General features: G+C 39.5%; 2 protein-coding genes across 4 annotated transcripts; one reads left to right on the top strand and one right to left on the bottom strand.

Moving 5' to 3' along the window:
- Window positions 1–1,854: 1,854 nt before the first annotated feature.
- On the bottom strand, window positions 1,855–13,634 carry nr2c2 (nuclear receptor subfamily 2, group C, member 2). Of its 3 annotated transcripts, none has more exons than XM_067525727.1 (15): window positions 13,477–13,634; window positions 12,019–12,103; window positions 11,663–11,758; window positions 11,221–11,421; window positions 10,971–11,076; window positions 10,618–10,797; window positions 9,868–10,024; window positions 9,655–9,745; window positions 9,254–9,399; window positions 8,631–8,808; window positions 8,206–8,327; window positions 7,927–8,066; window positions 4,963–5,100; window positions 4,687–4,792; window positions 1,855–4,515 (listed from the first exon to the last, which is right to left on the bottom strand). In XM_067525727.1, the coding sequence occupies exons 2-15, from the start codon at window positions 12,076–12,078 to the stop codon at window positions 4,341–4,343; spliced, it is 1,896 nt and encodes a 631-aa protein (XP_067381828.1). In that variant the 5' UTR covers window positions 12,079–12,103; window positions 13,477–13,634; the 3' UTR covers window positions 1,855–4,340. The 3 variants fall into 3 exon arrangements, 2 of the variants coding, with proteins under 2 accessions (XP_067381828.1, XP_067381829.1); XM_067525728.1 differs by lacking the exon at window positions 13,477–13,634 and adding an exon at window positions 12,649–13,358; XR_010916259.1 differs by lacking the exon at window positions 1,855–4,515 and having other exon boundaries at window positions 7,895–8,066.
- A 2,153-nt stretch (window positions 13,635–15,787) lies between these two features.
- b3galt4 (UDP-Gal:betaGlcNAc beta 1,3-galactosyltransferase, polypeptide 4) lies at window positions 15,788–18,299 on the top strand. The gene has a single exon (XM_067525731.1). The coding sequence runs from the start codon at window positions 16,278–16,280 to the stop codon at window positions 17,382–17,384; it is 1,107 nt and encodes a 368-aa protein (XP_067381832.1). The 5' UTR covers window positions 15,788–16,277; the 3' UTR covers window positions 17,385–18,299.
- The last annotated feature ends 29 nt before the right edge of the window (window positions 18,300–18,328 follow it).

An 18,328-nucleotide genomic window follows, 5' to 3' on the forward strand; every position in this document is an offset into this window, starting at 1 on the left:
CCAAACGAGAGGTCAAGATAACTTTTTTGTCCATTATGTCTTCCATGTTTCAAGTAGGCCCACAAAATAACAATTATTTCATAAGACAATTGTAATTATTTATAATTCATTCATTTTTTTTTTAGTTTAGTTTAGTTTTACAAACTGGGAAGGACTACAGAATATTTCCGTATTCCAGTGTATCCCCATCCTGTATGAAGAATTTGCTGAATAAAATATGTTATACAGGTTTACAAATTGAAGTCTATTAATCAAAACGCCACATATTGGTTTTGAGTTGAACATCTTAACAAAATATTTATGAGTATGTTCAACTCCATTTGGATTTAGGTCAGTGCTCAGAGTTGGCCGCTCACAAATATTTAATAATTTCTGCGTAGCTTTAGCTGTACACTCACTGGCCACTTCATTAGGTACATGTGTATAATGCATTTACGATACAGCAGCTCTACCATGAAACTTACTTTTAAAAGGTTATAATGTCTCAGTTTTTATGTTTAAACTGCAAGTTGCACTGGAGTGAATTATATTAAGAGGTGGTTCAAACGTTAAGGCAACCTCATTTATTTTAAATAGGGTGGCAAAAACACCAGACCCACATCCTAATAAAATGCATTCCAGTATTTGGTGTCACTGTCTTGCTGGAAAACGATTCTTCCCCCAAGTCACAGATAATGTGTTTTTGATGGTGTGCAGTGCTTGTTTTCACCAAATGTAGCCGATATATGATATAGTCCGATGACCAAAAAACTACTCCCACATGCCTCACGGTAAACTCCGAGGTTTAATTTGAAAGTGTTTCAACACTGGCTTTCTCTTTGCCACTTCCCCATAAAGCTTTGGCTGTTGAACAACCAGACAACTGTTGCTGCATGAACGGTCTCCCATCTCAGCTGCTGAAGCTCACTCAGATGGGTCATCTTGGTGGTCCCTCAGTTGTCTGTTTCCTGTTTGGTCACTGTGTTTTCGAGCACAACCTGCTCTTGGCAGTTTTATATGAGCAATATTAAACACTTGTTCAAGGCACAGTAATTTCAAAGCTCCTCAAAATTAACACATTATACAATTGACTGAAAGTTTGTGGTGTTGCCCATGTTGTTAGTAAAGTGTAAATATTATAAAAAAAAAATCAAGCAAAAACCAATCTAAACACACTGGTGATAGTTTACTGCTACCTTTCGTAGCTGTAATGTCTTCATATTGACTAACATCTGACACCTCATTTTGCCTTCCAATCTAAGCAGAAACAGACTCAGCCACACAATATTTCATGAGTAATTGTTTATTTCTTTAATAATATGTAGCTTCAGAGAAGCCAGCCTTGGAGACTGGAATGATGATACAAGAGTTCAGTCATTAATACATTTGTTTTATAACTTCATTGGTGTGAGGTAGAAATGTAGGATTGTGACAAACTTGAGCAAAACATGAAGGCTGTTTGAAGTTCATAATCTCAGTGTTTGAAGAAACAATTTCCATGAGCAAAAAAACATTTACATAGTATAAAATTGTAACCATGGGATACTGAAAAACAATCTTTTTTGCTCTAAAACCATCTAATATTATAAGTATTTAAAGCCACAACATTTGAATTAATATCTTTTATATAGCATTTAGTAAAATGCATTTAAGCAACTTCTTCATGCAATGCGATGCACTATAAAATTATGACAATGCTCCTTCTAAGAGCAGCCAGGGATAAGATAAATTATAGATTATAAAACCTTGGTTAAAACAACATGCACTCATTTTAATGAAATTACATGTAAACCAGTGCCTTCACGAACAGTCTGCATGGATTTTCAACCCAAATACCACAAACATTTTTTTCACAAGACATGATCATTTTTGACCTTTTTTTTACATCCCCATTATCTTTAATTTTGCATTCAAGTTGCTGTGGATGTTTTTTTATGAACCTTTATACAAGTGGGTATGCATATCTCCATATGGTTTTCAAGAAGTTAACACACTCGATGCTGGCTTTCCCACCCCCACAAATCTTTTTTCTTTTAATATCAGGGAAACCTGCCCAAAAGTACTTTTAAGTACACTTAGTATTAACAAAGAAATTTGTTCACATCAAATTAAGTTTTACAATACATACATACATAACGCAAAGTTTTAGCCAGCATGAATGTGGAGGAATACCACAAAAGCTGCTTGATGCGCAGTTAGCAAAATACAAATGCAAACACAAGTACAAAAACAGTAGCATAGCTACATGTAACTTTTCTGAACCCCAAATCCTTTGGAAAATCTAATTCCTTAACATAAATGTCACTGATAAATACACATACAAAATGCAGCTTGAGAAGAACAGTCATGATGCTTATGGAAAAGAAAGAAAATAACATAGACTTGATTGTCATAAAGGGAAAAGTGATGAGGCGATTGCACTGGTTAAGTTAGCAACATGTCCATGACAATTTAGAAGAAACTGTATCTAAAATAAACTCTGTAACCTAAAATCTCTGAAATGGCATTCAGTATAAAAATTACTCAAGGTCAGTTTAACTGGTTAGTTTGGTTGATATGATTTTGTGAATGCAAATTAAAAATAAAATTTAAAGACAGAATAAATATACTACATTAGCCACTGTAATGTGCACCACATGGTAGCTCAATGCTAAGATGGCCAGCCTATTCAAATGCAGATTAAGAATTGAGGTTTGAGTTAGTTCTTATACCTGACTTAAGTGCTCTATTACCACCACTATTTAGCAAAGATCTATAGAATAATGTCAACTGTGTTCGTTTAAAAATGAAAAAAGAAAGAAAACCTAATTAAATAATTACAAAGCATGTTTTACTTAATTCTAGTACAAAATACCTTAAAGTCAAACTTAATCTTTGTTTAAGCTTGAATTCCTAATTTAACAAAATAGCTTTTAACCATGTTAAACATACACTCACCAGCCACTAATCTAAACACAAACTACATGGCAGCAACTTAGTGCATTTGGATGATGCAGAGTGGCAGAGGTCAGGAGAATTCAAGATTCAAACAACTTTATTGATCCCATAGGGAAATTGAGAATGCCCAGACTAGTCAGAGCTAACAGAAAGGCAACAGCACATCAAATAACAGATCTAAGCCGAAGAGCATTTCTGAACACACAATTCTTCTAATCTTGAAGCAGATAAACTACAGGAGCAGAAGACCATACCACTCCTGTCAGCTAAGAACAAGAGCATAACAAAATTGGACAACAGAAGATTGGAAAAATGTTGCCTGGTCTGATGAATCATTATTATTTCTGCGGCATTTGGATGGTAGGGTCAGAAATTGGCATAAACAACAGGAAAGCATAGATCAATCCTGTTTTGTTTCAATGGTTCAGGCTGGTGGTGGTGGTGTAAGGATGTGAGGGATATTTTTTTGAAACCTTTTTTGGGCCCTTGGTATAAACGCACCATCCTTTACATGCTACGGCCTACCTGAGTATTGATTCTGACTATGCCTACAGTGTACCCATATTTTGATGGCTACTTTCAGCAGGGTAATGCACTGTGTCACAAAGCTAAACTCATCTCAACCTGGTTTCTTGAACATGACAATGAGTTCACTGTACTCAAATGGCCTCCACAGTCACCCGATCTCAATCCATTAGTGCACCTTTGTGATGTGGTGGGACAGGAAATTTGCATCATGGATGCACAGCCGACAAATCTACAGTAAGTGTGTGGTGTTATTATGCCAATATGGACCAAAATCTCTAAGGAATCTTTCCAGCACCTTGTTGAATCTATGCCGCAAAGAATTAAGGCAGTTCTGAAGGCAAAAGGCAAAACCCCATATTATCAGGGTGTGGCCAGTAAGTGTAGACTAATACTTTTCAGCTCAAAGTACACTTTTAAAGTTAGTACTCTCCATTGTAGATTTGTTGAATTACCAAAATTCAATTTCCTTAAATAGGATTTAATCCTAAAAATCACAATTCTTTTGAGATTAAAGAAAAAACAAAAAGCGAGGATGTGACGTACATAAGTGCATGGTAAGGTTTAAATAATAATAATAATACACATTTGAAAGATGTAGTCAGAGTGTAAAGTTAATAAGTAATTAGCTTGAAGCAGTACAAAGACACTAAAGGAGATTTACACAGTTGCGGCTGCAAAATTTGTTTTCATTTAGTTCAGACCAACTGTATTTAGAGCAGGACCGCTGGATTACCAAACTGCATCAGGAGAAAGAAAACATTCCAAGTGTCAACCTGGCTTTCCCATTCAAGGTTCTCAAACAACTTTGCACCACGCATCAGGAGAAACAAGGGGCCACTGCAGGATTTTGGACAGGGGTATGTTTAAATAGACAGTTGTTGTGGGGTGATGGGATCTCATATTGCAGGGTCAGAATCCTGGCTGTTATATTCAGCCGTCTCCATCTTCAGGATGTAGGGAATGATGCTGTCAATAGAGACATTACCTATTAAGCCAGTGAAGAAGAGCTCCTCTGTGATGCTTGAATTCATGAGGCGCAGGGCAGGGAGACGAGTCAGGATGCGGGTCAACCTGGGGAGGCAAAGGCATACAGGACCTGTTATTTTGTATTTTTGCAATAAAGTCGCATTCTATCTCATTTGCATAATTATTAACCAGTATTCACTATCCAGTTTGTCACTGTAATAAAGTCGGACGAGGAAGAAGTTGAGGCTAATTGTACAATTGCAGCTATGAATGTACCTGTAGGTGTCATCTGGATACGTTTTCTGCACATAATCCTGCAACTCCATCAGGGCTTTCTCCTGGAACTTCTCAATCTGCCCACCGCTGTCCACACCTGGGTGGTCTGGTGAATTAAACACACATATGCCATTCCACAAAATGCAAGTAAAAATAGTTTATCCAAATTTAGTTTACTATTCTGTGGTATTCGTTTAATTTACAACAGCTATAATCCTTATAATCCTATAATCCCTAATTATTAACTTGAATTAGAAAATTGTGTTGCAGACTCACCTGGGCTGAACAACACTATTGCTTTTAGGTAAGCATATTCGTAGCTGTCAGTCTCCAACCTTGTCATGCTGTTACAGAACTCCTGGAACTTCCAGATATGCTCCATCACCTGCTTTACCCTCTCTCCTGAAAGCTTATCTGAGATGGAAGAAAGTGGGCAGTTTGATGTGTTATGAAGATTCACTTTGAGAATTAATTCTATTAATGTCATAATGATCAAAAGTTAAAATTCCTAATTAGTGGTAAAGATATACATCATAATGTTTTAATATATCCTTGGTTCACTTTAGAGAAAAAACACTAGTTTTTAGATGCACAAATTATAAAGTTTAAATGAAAATCATTCCAAACTGAGCTGTTAAGTATAACAGATGGACAAATGACATAGTGCCATCTGAGCCTCATGTAATATAACAGTATATAGTAAAAAAAAATATTTTGTGATGTTTTATTACAATCTATATGTTTTATGCCTTCACTCAAAAAATACTGATGCAACATTCATTCCTTTAGTTGATTTTTAAATTTAATCCAAATTCTCACATCTGAAGACAAATTCAGTAACTTATTTAAAGCTAATATCACTGGATTTGTACAGGTTGGGCAGAGATAGAGATAGAAAGGATGTGCAGCAGGTTAGGGTGATTAAAGATAAGGATGGAAATGTATTGACAGGTGCCAGGAGTGTGATGGGAAGATGGAAGGAGTACTTTGAAGAGTTGATGAACGAGGAAAATGAAAGGGAACGAAGAGTAGAAGAGGTGACTGTTGTGGAGCAGGAAGTAGCAAAGATTAGTAAGAGTGAAGTGAGGAGGACATTGAAGAGGATGAAGAGTGGAAAGGCAGTTGGTCCTGATGACATACCTGTGGAGGTATGGAAGTGTCTAGGAGAGGTGGCTGTAGAGTTTTTGACTAGTTTGTTTAACAAGATCTTGGAGAGTGAGAGGATGCCAGAGGACTGGAGGAAAAGTGTACTGGTACCAATTTTTAAGAACAAGGGAGATGTGCAGAGCTGTGGCAACTACAGAGGAATAAAGCTGATGAGTCACACAATGAAGTTGTGGGAAAGAGTAGTGGAAGCTCGGCTAAGGGCAGAGGTGAGTATTTGTGAGCAGCAATATGGTTTCATGCCTAGAAAGAGTACAACAGATGCAGTATTTGCTTTGAGGACGCTGATGGAGAAGTACAGAGAGGGTCATAGGGAGTTGCATTGTGTCTTCGTAGATTTAGAAAAAGCGTATGACAGGGTGCCGAGAGAGGAGCTGTGGTATTGTATGAGGACGTCTGGAGTGGCAGAGAAGTATGTTAGACTGGTGCAGGACATGTATGAGAGCTGTAAGACAGTGGTGAGGTGCTGTAGGTGTGACAGAGGAGTTCAAGGTGGAGGTGGGTCTGCATCAAGGATCGGCTTTGAGCCCCTTCTTGTTTGCTCTGGTGATGGACAGACTGACAGATGAGGTTAGACAAGAATCTCCCTGGACTATGATGTTTGCAGATGACATTGTTATTTGTAGTGAGAGCAGGGAGCAGGTGGAGGAAAATCTAGAGAGGTGGAGGTCTGCTCTGGAAAACAGAGGAATGAAGCTTAGCCGCAGCAAGACAGAATACATGTGTGTCAATGAGAGGGACCCAGGTGGAATGGTGAGGTTACAGGGAGCAGAGGTGAAGAAGGTGCAGGACTTTAAGTATTTAGGGTCAACGGTTCAGAGCAACGGTGAGTGTGGAAAAGAGGTGAAGAGGCGAGTGCAGGCAGGTTGGAACAGGTGGAGAAAAGTGTCAGGTGTGTTGTGTGATAAAAGAGTATCAGCGAGAATGAAAGGAAAGGTGTTCAAGACGGTGGTGAGACCAGCAATGTTGTTCGGCTTAGAGACAGTGGCACTGAAGAAAAGACAGGAGGCAGAGCTGGAGGTAGCAGAGCTTAAGATGTTGAGGTTCTCTTTGGGAGTGACGAGGATGGACAGGATCAGGAATGAGTACATCAGAGGGACAGCTCATGTTAGATGTTTTGGAGATAAAGTCAGAGAGGCCAGATTGAGGTGATTTGGACATGTTCAGAGGAGAAACTGTGAATATATCGGTAGAAGGATGCTGAGGTTGGAGCTGCCAGGCAGGAGGTCTAGAGGAAGACCAAAGAGGAGATTTATGGATGTAGTGAGGGAGGACATGAAGTTAGTTGGTGTGAGTGAAGAGGATGCAGAGGATAGAGTTAGATGGAGGCACATGATTCGCTGTGGCAACCCCTGAAAGGGAGCAGCCGAAAGGAAAAGAATAAGATTTAAAGCTAATATCACAGTAACAACACTTTGATCACAGTGTCATAATAATCACAGGTTTTTTAGTTAAAAAGATAAAAAAGTAGAGATTATATATTATTATTACCTCCCCGTTTGATGTTTTCATTATTATTATTATTATTATTATTATTATTATTTCCTGAATCCATGTTTATTATATTTATCTTTTAATAGGTCTTAATTTTCTATTTTGAACAAGTAAGTTTGGACATCAGACAAGGAAAACATCTCAGCTACTTGCCCTAAAAGCATTAATGTCGAGCCGTCAAAAGACTCAATGTGAGATAAATTAGCATTAGTGCAGTGAGAATTACAGTGATAGAGCCTTTTTGTTATTTGCATGACCAGCTGTGTATGTGTGTAAACACTCAGAAAAGTGAGGATATTTTCACTAGAACAAGTTGCCTTTGATATTTAATGAATTATACAAAACAAAAATCTCTACAGTTTTTGCTACATTTATTGCCCTGGAAATTTCACTGCAAAAAAACACCTAAAAAAAACCTAAAACATTGCAAGAATATATATTTTTGAATTGCTGCCATTAAATCCTTGTTCTTCTATGCTAGTTTGCAACAAGATAGTAAAAACTTTAAGCATCTTTTTTTGCCTCCTGTATATGTGTGTGTGTATCCTACTGTGAGAAGATGACGAGGTCTGTGGTCCATACCATCCTGGATGCTGCTTTGAAGGTGGTTGATGATGGCAGCAAGGATGGTCGACAAGTTCATCGCATGAGCGCACTGAGCCAGACCAAGTGTGAAAAGCTCATTCCAGCAGGCTCGCACCAGACTGGTGTTTGCCTCCGGTCTAAAAAAGACAAACAAAGAAAGATGAGCGTGAGCTTGTATAGACAGAAAAATGTCCTGCAATATGCTGTAAATAAATAAGACATTGCAGTGTTACTCCCTGAGAGTGTCATTTAGGTCTGTGTCAAAGGCACTCTCACCCAAGAGCAGAAAAAGCAGGGATGGAGCGTGCCCAGTGCATGGAGAGAAAGAGAAGCCTGGATGCTGACTCACAGATGTAGTGTACGTTGAGATACTCAGGCATGGGGCTGGGCATGGTCAGCTAGAAGAAAGAAACAAAGAAAGAGATGAAGGTCATAGGAAAAGGATATTATGGAAAGCAATAATTGAAAAATATTCGATAAGTGACTACCAACACACGAATAGCAAAGTAAAAGAAACGTTAAAAGTGTCTTAGTGCCCCGGTAGGCTATGCTTTTGGTGCATTGCACATAACAGTCTACAATTCGACTCGATAGAGGTGTATGTGTCCATGTGAATTCTTGAACAATTCTTTCACTTTGGTTTCTTAAAGGTATATGATACTGTTTGTATTTCCAAGCGAAAGGGCAAAAATACCTCTTACCTTAAAGCCAACATGGCTGTCAGTGAGCAGTGGTCCTTCCACCTCAATGATGGGGGTCTCCTGGTCTCGACCAATCAGTTGAATCGTTGTTCCTCCGGCACACTGTGACTTCTCTGCCAGACTCTGTCCAACCCCAGGTTCAGTTGGACTGAAGACTTTGGCCAGGGTGTCAAAGGCACTGTGCATAACACACCCACACGTACGTTTCAACTGATTGATGCCAGAAATGTTCAAGCAACACAAATATACATTTCCTTGTAGTATACAGTATGCACAGTGAAAATAGATCAGACATTTCCATACTTGCACTTTTACATCAAGTTCAAAATCTAAGCCTTCACACATTGTTGTTTTACATTAAACACTTTCTTGCTTTGTGTGCAACAGCCTTGGAAAAGTTATGGACATGAACTGTGAGCTGTTTCTAATAATAATTTCTATCTCATAAAAAAATAGAGTTAAATTGCCTAATTATTAAATCAAAAATCTAAAGTTAATCTAAATTATAACAATACAACAATAAAATAAATCTATTATGAATATCAGTGGAAAACTTTTATTATGATCTTAATATTTAATAAAAATGTTAAGGTTCCTTTGCTCTCCGTGCAATGCAGACCGACCGTGTTATCTCACTGGCTGATTGCTCCTCATGTTGGCTGTCAGTTGTATCACCATTGTTTAGGTTTTCTTTTAGGGAGTCAGTCAGGTTGGCCAGCGATGTCACCACATTGGCTAGTGTCCCCAAGTCCCCCTGCCCAGACTCCAGCTGAAAACATATGAACAAATGCAAATAATTCTGCATCGTATTCAGCGAATTGTGCTAGCTAGAAAAAAGAATTTAAATTTGCTTGCAGCGCAGACAAACAAAAAGTGCTTCAACCAAAAGAATTAGACAAAACTGCTTTACAGTTTTTGAACCACAAACTAATTTATAATATAATGCAGCATTTGAAGGATTGTTCTTCTCTAACAAACAGCAGATGGTTTGTTACATTTACTGTAACTGCAAAAATATCTGTACCTTTGAATCAGTGGCCAGCAGCAAAGTTCCATCGCTTTGGATGACCGGCTGCTGAATATTAACCAGCATCCCCTGGTCCAGCAGGCTGGATCTGCACATTACACAAAATATTATCAAAATCCAGCTCAACTTACATCAACATCAACAGCTGAGAGATGGGACAAAGCATGACGACCAGGCCTGAGTTTGTCTGGAGGTCTGATTTTCACTGACCTGGAGCCATCTGTCTCTGTATCGGATATGAACGTTGGTGTGGCGATGAGTGGACTGTTAAGGTCCTTGCGAATATAGATCTTCTGGGTGGAGGCGGCACAGTTGGCATGCTTCTCTCTGGGAACTATATCAATGGGCTTTCTCTCGCTTTGGACAGCTGAAGACAAAGTGGAAATGTACAATTACAACTTTATAACAGTTATAATAGTAAAAGTGATCCAAGAGAATTGTTGAATTGCTTTATTGATGGAAGTCAAAGCAACATGCAGTTTACATTCTGACTTGTTGAATTCTTCAAATGCACCCTGCGAAAACCTTCACTCTGATGCATAACCTGCATTCCTGCAGTGTTTTCTAAATAAAACATAAGACTTTGAATTTAATGTTTTAATAGCTGTACTAGTCAAATGATGTCAGCAAAGAATAAGGTCTACTGTTTTTTTACACAGTATATGAATTTATTGACATTTGTATCATACTTTTTACAGTACTTTCCAGCAGTATATAACAGATCAACTAATCTGACAATTTAGTGGCAGAATATGGATGGAGAGATGGAAAGATTAACCCAATAACCACACAACAAAAGCTGTTACTAACAATACCATAAGCAGCCAAGAATATTTTTTTAAGAATAATTATTTAGTTAATTGCTAGGACTTTTCAAAATGTGCTGACTCAATGCCTATTTTGCTTTGGTCTGTGCATTGGTCTACATCCATTGTGTCCTGAATTGGGATCCAAACTCACAGTCAGTCTTCATTCCCATCTTAAGGCATTTCCTCAACCGACAGAACTGGCAGCGGTTGCGATGGTGTTTGTTGATGACGCAGTCCTGTTTGCTGCGGCAGCTGTACGTCAGGTTTTTCCTCACGCTCCGCTTGAAGAAGCCTTTACATCCCTCACAACTAACTGCTCCATAGTGACGCCCTGTACCAAGATAAAATAAGTCAAACTGTATGAGTCAGGATGTGGACACGGGTCCACTTGGATTGCTGACAATGTTAATCTGGACATATTGTTAGATTTGACATCAGCATTCATCAGTCTAAACAAATACCCAGTATCACATTTACAGGTAATATAACTATAGGATTTAATACCTGAAGCCTTGTCCCCACACACCACACAATACTCCACCGGCTGCGCTCGACTCAAATCCCCCGACTGCCCTAACAACCGTTCCATTGACACTGGATCTGTGACAATCTGAAGAGTCAATCAAAGGTCAATAATACTGTATTACTTTGGTAAATTTAACACTGTGTAACACTAACAACAATTATATAAACCAAGATATTGCCACCAGTTTCATGACACGTAATACTGCGTGATTTAAGCGGAAAACTGTACCTGTATTCTTCCTGGCATCAGGCTCTCTGCTGCAGTGAAGATGAGCTGCTTAGTGTTATGGCTATCTGGTGAGGCCAGGATAACCTTGCCTGCCCCTGTGCTGTCAGCTGTAGTCAGAATAAACTGCTGCTTCGAAGAATTGGACGGGTTCATCGCTGTCACTATCTGGATCTTCTGACCGGTCTGGTGGTCAGTTACAATCTGAGGGTGTTTGAGATGGGAGAGGAAGACAGAAAGAAATGAACAGGTGGAAATTAACATCAGCACCAGTGGGGCTGATAAACAAAACAGTAGAGACTGACACTGAGGCTGGGAGTGCTAAGTCACATGTTGTAACATCAACTTGGTCACTGCTGCTGCTAATGCACAGAAAGAGGAGAACATCAACAGGTGGCAGCAGTGTTACATTCTCTAAAGCCACATGAGAGAGCAGAGAAGTTACCTGTATTCTCTGTGGTGTTGTGGCAGGCTCAGTGGAGATGACCTGAAAGCTCTGTGGAGACTCACTCATTACTGACTCTGATGGAGAGGACAACACCTACAATTTGAAACTTAGTCTTAGTTAATAAGTCTACATAAAGCTTATTATGAAACACTTATGTAAATAAAAGAGGGACTTTTAGGAAAAGATTTCTCTCTATAGCAGCATATGAATGTAAAATCTACCAAGAACAGAGACAAAGATAGTAGCAGCACCTGTTTTAGAAATTTGAAGACCTTCGTACTGAATGTGTCATATGGAACAACTCAGACTACCAGCATACTGTACATGATGAAAGTCTCCCTTTGCATACTCACCTCTGCCTCGTGCTCAGAATCCACTTTCTGCTGAGAGAGCAGGTTCAGGCTTGTCGTCATGATGATGCAAGGTCATTAGTGAGGTCTGTTTGGAAAGATGCCACAAAAATCAATCAACAACAAAGATGCACATTGTCACAGAAGAGCATAACAACACTGGCACATTTCTATAAATATTATGCTGCAGTATCATTGAAGTCTATTTCTCGTTGATAATTTAGTGAAGACGTTTTATCTGTTTAATGTAAAGGGACAGCTATAACACAGAAAGGTTATATGGAGATACACTAAAAAGAACTTTTGAGAGTATGTCACCCATACACTATGATAATGTTTCCATCTGCAAAAGACCAAATTCATCCCCCCCAAAATATTGTGTTTTTAAAATAGCCTAAAAATAAAAAGCAGAAAATCCAAAAGCAAACTTTTCATCAACATATCAAATAATAAATTCATTGTATTTTCTCTTCAACAAATAAATAAATAAATAAATACATTCTCAAAACCAGTCATTTGCTCAAGGGATGCCCAAACCTTGGCTTCTATTGGTACATCTTCCCTACCCAGTTATATAAAACGTTATGTATCACATTTAAGTGAGCACGATTAGTGTGGGTATCTCACACCTACTTGGGTCAAATTAGATGACACACGTACGTGTACTTTTTCCAACAACCACCTCATTATGCAGATTTCTCACCGTGCAATTTATTTGGGGTTTTAACAAAAATGACAGGTCGACAACGTAACAGAAAACTGATTACTCGACTTTGCAGACTGTGTGACAAAGGGGAGGAGCAGAATGCTTCATTTTCTTCACCGATTGGTTCAACACAATGTCCATCATTACCTCGTTCCACAAAAGCATCACAACACAGAACAAAATGGAGAATCTGGCAGTAAGCCAGCATCACTAGAAAAAGAATCGTTGTCATGATAATGTTGCAGAAATGTTCTTTCCACACTATACGTGGGAAATGTGTTAATGCATCGTTACTGGCGGTAACTGTAAAAATGCAGCTTTGGTAAACACATGCGTTGCCATATTTATTGTTTCAACCCTGGATGGCAAAGGTAAAAGGGTCGAGTTCATCTGCGGAAACTATGGCTTTCCAATGTTAGCTAACTATTCAAGCTAGTTAATACAAGTAAATGCAACCAGTTACAGTTCGAGCCGACTGTAGCCGTCAACCCCTGGCTTTGTTATTTTAGCATGTTTGAATTGGTACAGTCGACAATGGTGTCACACATTAAAATCCAGTTTAACACCCTGGAAAGCACATAGGCGCAGACAGACTCATCCCGGCGTTTCGTGGCTTTTGGACGTTTCCCGAGAGTCAGACAGGAAGGGAGCTCTGCGGCGTCTTGCTAACAAGCTAGCCGGGAGATTAGCTGCGCTATTTTATCATCCAGTATCTCAGAGCTTTCTACGGTTTTCAATCCGGATCTCAGACTTACCTCTGGGAAGCAGCGGTCATAGATTTAGGGCCCTTTGCTATTTTATAAAATATATGTTTTGGTTTTCTTCTGTTAAAGGTCATAGTTCGTGACCCCGCACTGCCGGAGCGTTGACGATGAGGGTTGAGTTTTTTTTTTTTTCTTCCTTACTCTATTTCGTCCCCGCACGCCCCCGCCCCCTCCCTCCTGTACGCAAACCAGACAGGACTGACGTCATTAAGTCTGATCGTTGTCGCTGATAAAATGACCTCTTCAGATATTCTTCTTAATAATAGTGCCAAAATAGCAATGTCACAGTTACAAATCCTGAGTGAAATGACTACATGGTGCTGTAATGTTTAGCGTTGCTGCAAAAATCGTGTCAATTCATGTTTATCATTTTAGAAATATCTCTAAAATATGGTAATTCTCTTCAGTTTTAGATGGCTTCATTTCATCTGTCATTGATTCTGAAACTGAAACTCATAATTTCAAAGCCCTTTTACTTTACTACAGACTGTAACCAAAAGGCTCGACTATATTACTCCTGTTTGTGCTTTCTTAAACTGGCTCTTAAAAGTCAAAACTGATTTCAAGAGCTTATTGATGACCTTTCTCTCAGGCTATGATATTTGTGAAATGTGCTACATGGTTTCAGTTCCTCAGGCAGAGGTATTTTAGGAGTTCTGGTGACTGAAGGTGCAGTCTTGGTCTGAAGACTCTAGAGCAAAGATGACTTTTAATCACTTCTTAAAGTTTAATTTTTTACATTTATAATTTATTTTATTTTTATTCTGCTTTTAGTCCTCATTTAAAATTTAGCTGATCTCTCATTGATCTTTGATCTTATGATTTGGCTTCCCGGTGGAAATACACTGTAACGCAGTGATTTCGTGTTTAATTTGCTGCCCTATATGAAGCACTTAATAACTTGAATTTTGAAAGGTGCTTCTTTTTTTTTTCCTTTCCCCTTATCCTGTGAGTTAATATAATCCTAATCTTAATGGTAATTTTCAGCAGCATCAGTAGTTGTAATAGTAGAGTAGGAGTAATATTGTTAGTACATTTTAGTCCCACTGTATGTTCAGTTGTAGCTAGTTTTTTTTTTTACTTTATATGAAGTTCATCACTTTCCCTATAGGGACATAGTGGACCAGTGGAAGGATGCCAACAATTTCATCCACGTCTGCACATAGTTATTTCAGAAATTGTCACTTGGATTTTGTACATATAGTAATGTCGAACAAATATAATATTTATTGGTCAATTTGAATACTAAACAAATGTAATCCGATGATCAAAAACAAAGAGTTGTAATCATTTGATTAATATTTTTTTGGTGAATGTAATTATGAGTTTATATTACCCACTGTGCACAGTGTGATGAACCTAATCAAATGTTAAATAACATGTTTAAAGTGTGCTGCACAAATAACTTTACACAGCAAAGCATAATTTTCCCCATTCTTGCTTGACATAAAATTACAGCTGCTCAGCCTTGTTTGATAAATTTTTTTTCTTATAAGCACTAAATGTTTTCAGTGGATGACAGGAATGCAGGCAGGACAGTTTTGGACACTTTAACTACAGACTCATAATGTTGTAATATGTGCAGAACATAGTTTTGGATATTGTTTTGCTTAAAGCAAGACCTTAACTGAAAAAGATCTGGATGGCAGTATATGTTCCTGTATATATGGTTCAGCATTATTGGCCCCTTCATAGATTTACAAGTTACCATGCTTTGTGCTGTAATGCACCCTCACAATACTACAGATGCTGTTATTAAACTGTTTGCTAATAACAGGTCAAGTTTTTGTAGGATGTTGTGTCCATGATTCCAAAAAGAAAATTTCTTGTCAGAAATTAAAAATTTTCTCAGGCTCGGGAAAATGGCAGTATTTCTAAATTTAACTTTATTTATATAAAGTTGTTTCTTTGCATTCTATATCCACTATTTCTAGCACCACATAACCTTTCCAGTGTCGTGTTAAACCTGTCCCAACTTTTTTAGATGTGTTGCTGGCATCAAATTCAAAAATAATAAAAATTCTCAGTTTCAGTTTCCATGATTTGCATATCACTGCATTCTTTTGTTTTTTTCCATTTTACACAGCATCCCAATTGTTGTAGAGTGGGGCTTTGTGCATGCACACATTAACTAGTAAATAGCAGGAAGAAAGCAGTACGACTGAATGACCGCCAGGTGTTGCTAGTGAAGCACCGGGCGTCGCTTCCACTCAAATTACTGAAGAATAAAATTCGAATCAATGTTTGGCAAATATATTTATTTGTTAAGTATTACGTAGATTAACAGAGGCCCCTTTCACACATTTTGGGGGAATTTTTAATTAAAAAATCTAATTAAATATAGAAACATTTGTCCATATAAAAGAAATTCTGAACGACATCGGAAGTCTGCATAGTAGTCGAGCTCATTAAAGCGAAGGTCATTACATAAGTGGCTTACTTCCCAGACTGAAAAGGGGTTCATGCAGCTTTACACAGCAGAGTCAGAGAAAAGACAGCTTCAGCCTGCTTTCAATTCTAATCGACCCCCTTTTTGCGCAGCTGCACTTCCCATTTGGGTGACACTTACTAAGATGCAGCATCAGCACAAGAGGACGAGCTCTGTTGCCGCATCCTCGCACTGAGTCGTCACGCACAGCTTGCTGTTACAGCACGAAGCTCTTAAGAAAGCAGAAAAAAAAATCTGAGGTGGAGGAATGCGCAAAAACGCATTGACTGAGGAGTACCGTTAGACGAGGAGACAAGGAAAGGGGACCTAGTGAAAAACGGCGGTCTTCAGAGCTGTGTTGGTCATGGTCGGACGAGGATTGTGGGCTTGGAAGCACCGGTTTGGAAAGCGGAGCCGCAGGCTTGGGCTCTGGTCTTTTCTTTTCTTGGCGACCGCGGCCCTGTTGGCTCTGCTCTTTGTGGACTTCATTGAGTCATGGGTGACCTCCATGGCTATGAGTACAGTGATAGATCATCCCCCCATCATCCCCCTGCAGAGCGCCCCCCCCTCCAGACCCGAGGAGTTTCTGCTTATGCCCAGTCCGCTCGTGTGCCAGCGTGCCAAACCTTACCTCTTCACCATGGTCACCTCGGCTCCGGCCAATCAGAGGGCCCGCCAAGCCATTAGGGACACCTGGGGAGGGGAAGTGGAGGTGAGGGGCCTGCGGGTCATGACCCTCTTCATGGTAGGTGTGGCGAGTGACCCTGGGCTGGCCAAGCTGCTGATAGAGGAGGCCCGGGAACATGGGGACCTGATTCAAGGGTGTTTTTTGGATACCTACCCCAATCTCACAAGGAAGACCCTGTCCATGCTGGGCTGGGCTCGCCGTTTCTGCCCGAAAGCTCACTACATGGCCAAAGTGGATGACGATGTCCTGTTCAATCCCAGCGCCCTCCTTCACTTTCTGAACAAGAGCCGTAACCCCTATGAAGAAGGGGACTTGTACCTTGGCAGGGTGCATCTCCACGTGGCTCCGGACAGGGACCCGGAGAGCAAACACTACCTCCCTGCGGGGGCGTACCCTCACTCTGTCTTTCCAGACTATTGCAGCGGTACAACCTATGTTCTGTCCCGCTCTGCACTGCTCAAAATTTCCCTGGCTGCCTCTGCATCACCTTTATCTACGCCTCTTCCCCCAGAGGATGTGTTTGTGGGTCTGTGTGCTCGGGCAGCCGGGGTGCTACCCTCACACTGCCCACTCTTCTCTGGGGGCCCAGGTGTGCCATATGGGCGCTGCTGCTACCAGGCTATGGTGTCCATCCATCATATCCCACCCAGGGACATGTTGCTATATTGGGCTGATGTTAATTCTTCTCCTCCCTGTTCCTGGCTGAGTGTGCGTGCTTCTCTGGGGATGTGCAAAGTCAGGGCATTGCTCGGGTCAGCTCTGGGCCTGGAGCAGGGGTTATGAGGATGAATAAGAAAGAAAGCTGGACTCATTTTGGCTGTGCCTCAATTCGCTACTGTGAAAAGCACAAGTGCTCTTCAAGCTGTGAAGCTAAAGTGTGTTCACTGAGGAAAGGTAATTTATTTTTATACATTTTTTAAATAAAATTACATATTTGACTTCTTTGGGAAAAACAGCTGCTGTATAAAGGACTATCTTCAACCTACCTATACACTGTAGGAGCATTCTGCATCGTTACACTGAAATACTGTACAAACAACACTGGCATGCTGAAAACTATAAGTATTTGCATAAACAGAAAATCTGACAATTAAAAGCTGCTATCATTGATGTAGCATATTATTAGGTAATTGCAATGTAGCTGTTATTCTAATAGGATGCTTAAATGCTTGTCCAACAGATATAAAATTAGGGGGTTCCTATAGCCATTAGGAAATAAATAACATCAATTATGTTAATCTTCCAAAGGAACATGTTGTTACTCAATGATAATATGGTGGTGTAAAAAAAATGACAGGACATCAATTGGTCAGTTGAAGTTTGAGACATGCATTCAGCCAGTTTTGGGGATGGACAGTGGAGACCCCTGCCACTGTTTAAGTATTCAAAAATATAACCATGAGACTGATGTAATTTACAGCAGTAATGCAGTTAAAATAGTAGTATTTATAATTTTTTTCCATGACACATAAAGTGAAGAATGAATGAGAACATTCCACTGATAGCTGGAGTAAATTTAGTCTCTGCTTCCTCAGGCTGGTGTGAAAAGAACCCTTTGTGTAGATGTAAAATAATGCTTCAGGCTGACTTCCTGCACGCACCCATCAAGTAAATAAAAGGGAACTCCAACTGCTCACACTCAGGAACTGTACGGTTGAATCAAATGCTGTAATTAATAAAGTCCTCTGTCTCTTTCAAGTTTCCTGATCTCTTTTCAAGATTATAGT

This window comes from Channa argus, chromosome 13 (assembly GCF_033026475.1).
Source record: "Channa argus isolate prfri chromosome 13, Channa argus male v1.0, whole genome shotgun sequence".
In the NCBI taxonomy this organism is placed as follows: domain Eukaryota; kingdom Metazoa; phylum Chordata; class Actinopteri; order Anabantiformes; family Channidae; genus Channa; species Channa argus.

Excerpts from the sequence above, each read along its gene's own strand:
- b3galt4 (XM_067525731.1), top strand. The coding sequence starts at position 16,278 with ATGGTCGGACGAGGATTGTGGGCTTGGAAGCACCGGTTTGGAAAGCGG.
- nr2c2 (XM_067525727.1), bottom strand. The coding sequence starts at position 12,078 with ATGACGACAAGCCTGAACCTGCTCTCTCAGCAGAAAGTGGATTCTGAG. Across the intron at positions 11,759-12,018 it reads ATTCTGAGCACGAGGCAGAG|GTGTTGTCCTCTCCATCAGA; the intron begins GTGAGTATGCAA and ends TTCAAATTGTAG. Across the intron at positions 11,422-11,662 it reads CAACACCACAGAGAATACAG|ATTGTAACTGACCACCAGAC; the intron begins GTAACTTCTCTG and ends AAACACCCTCAG.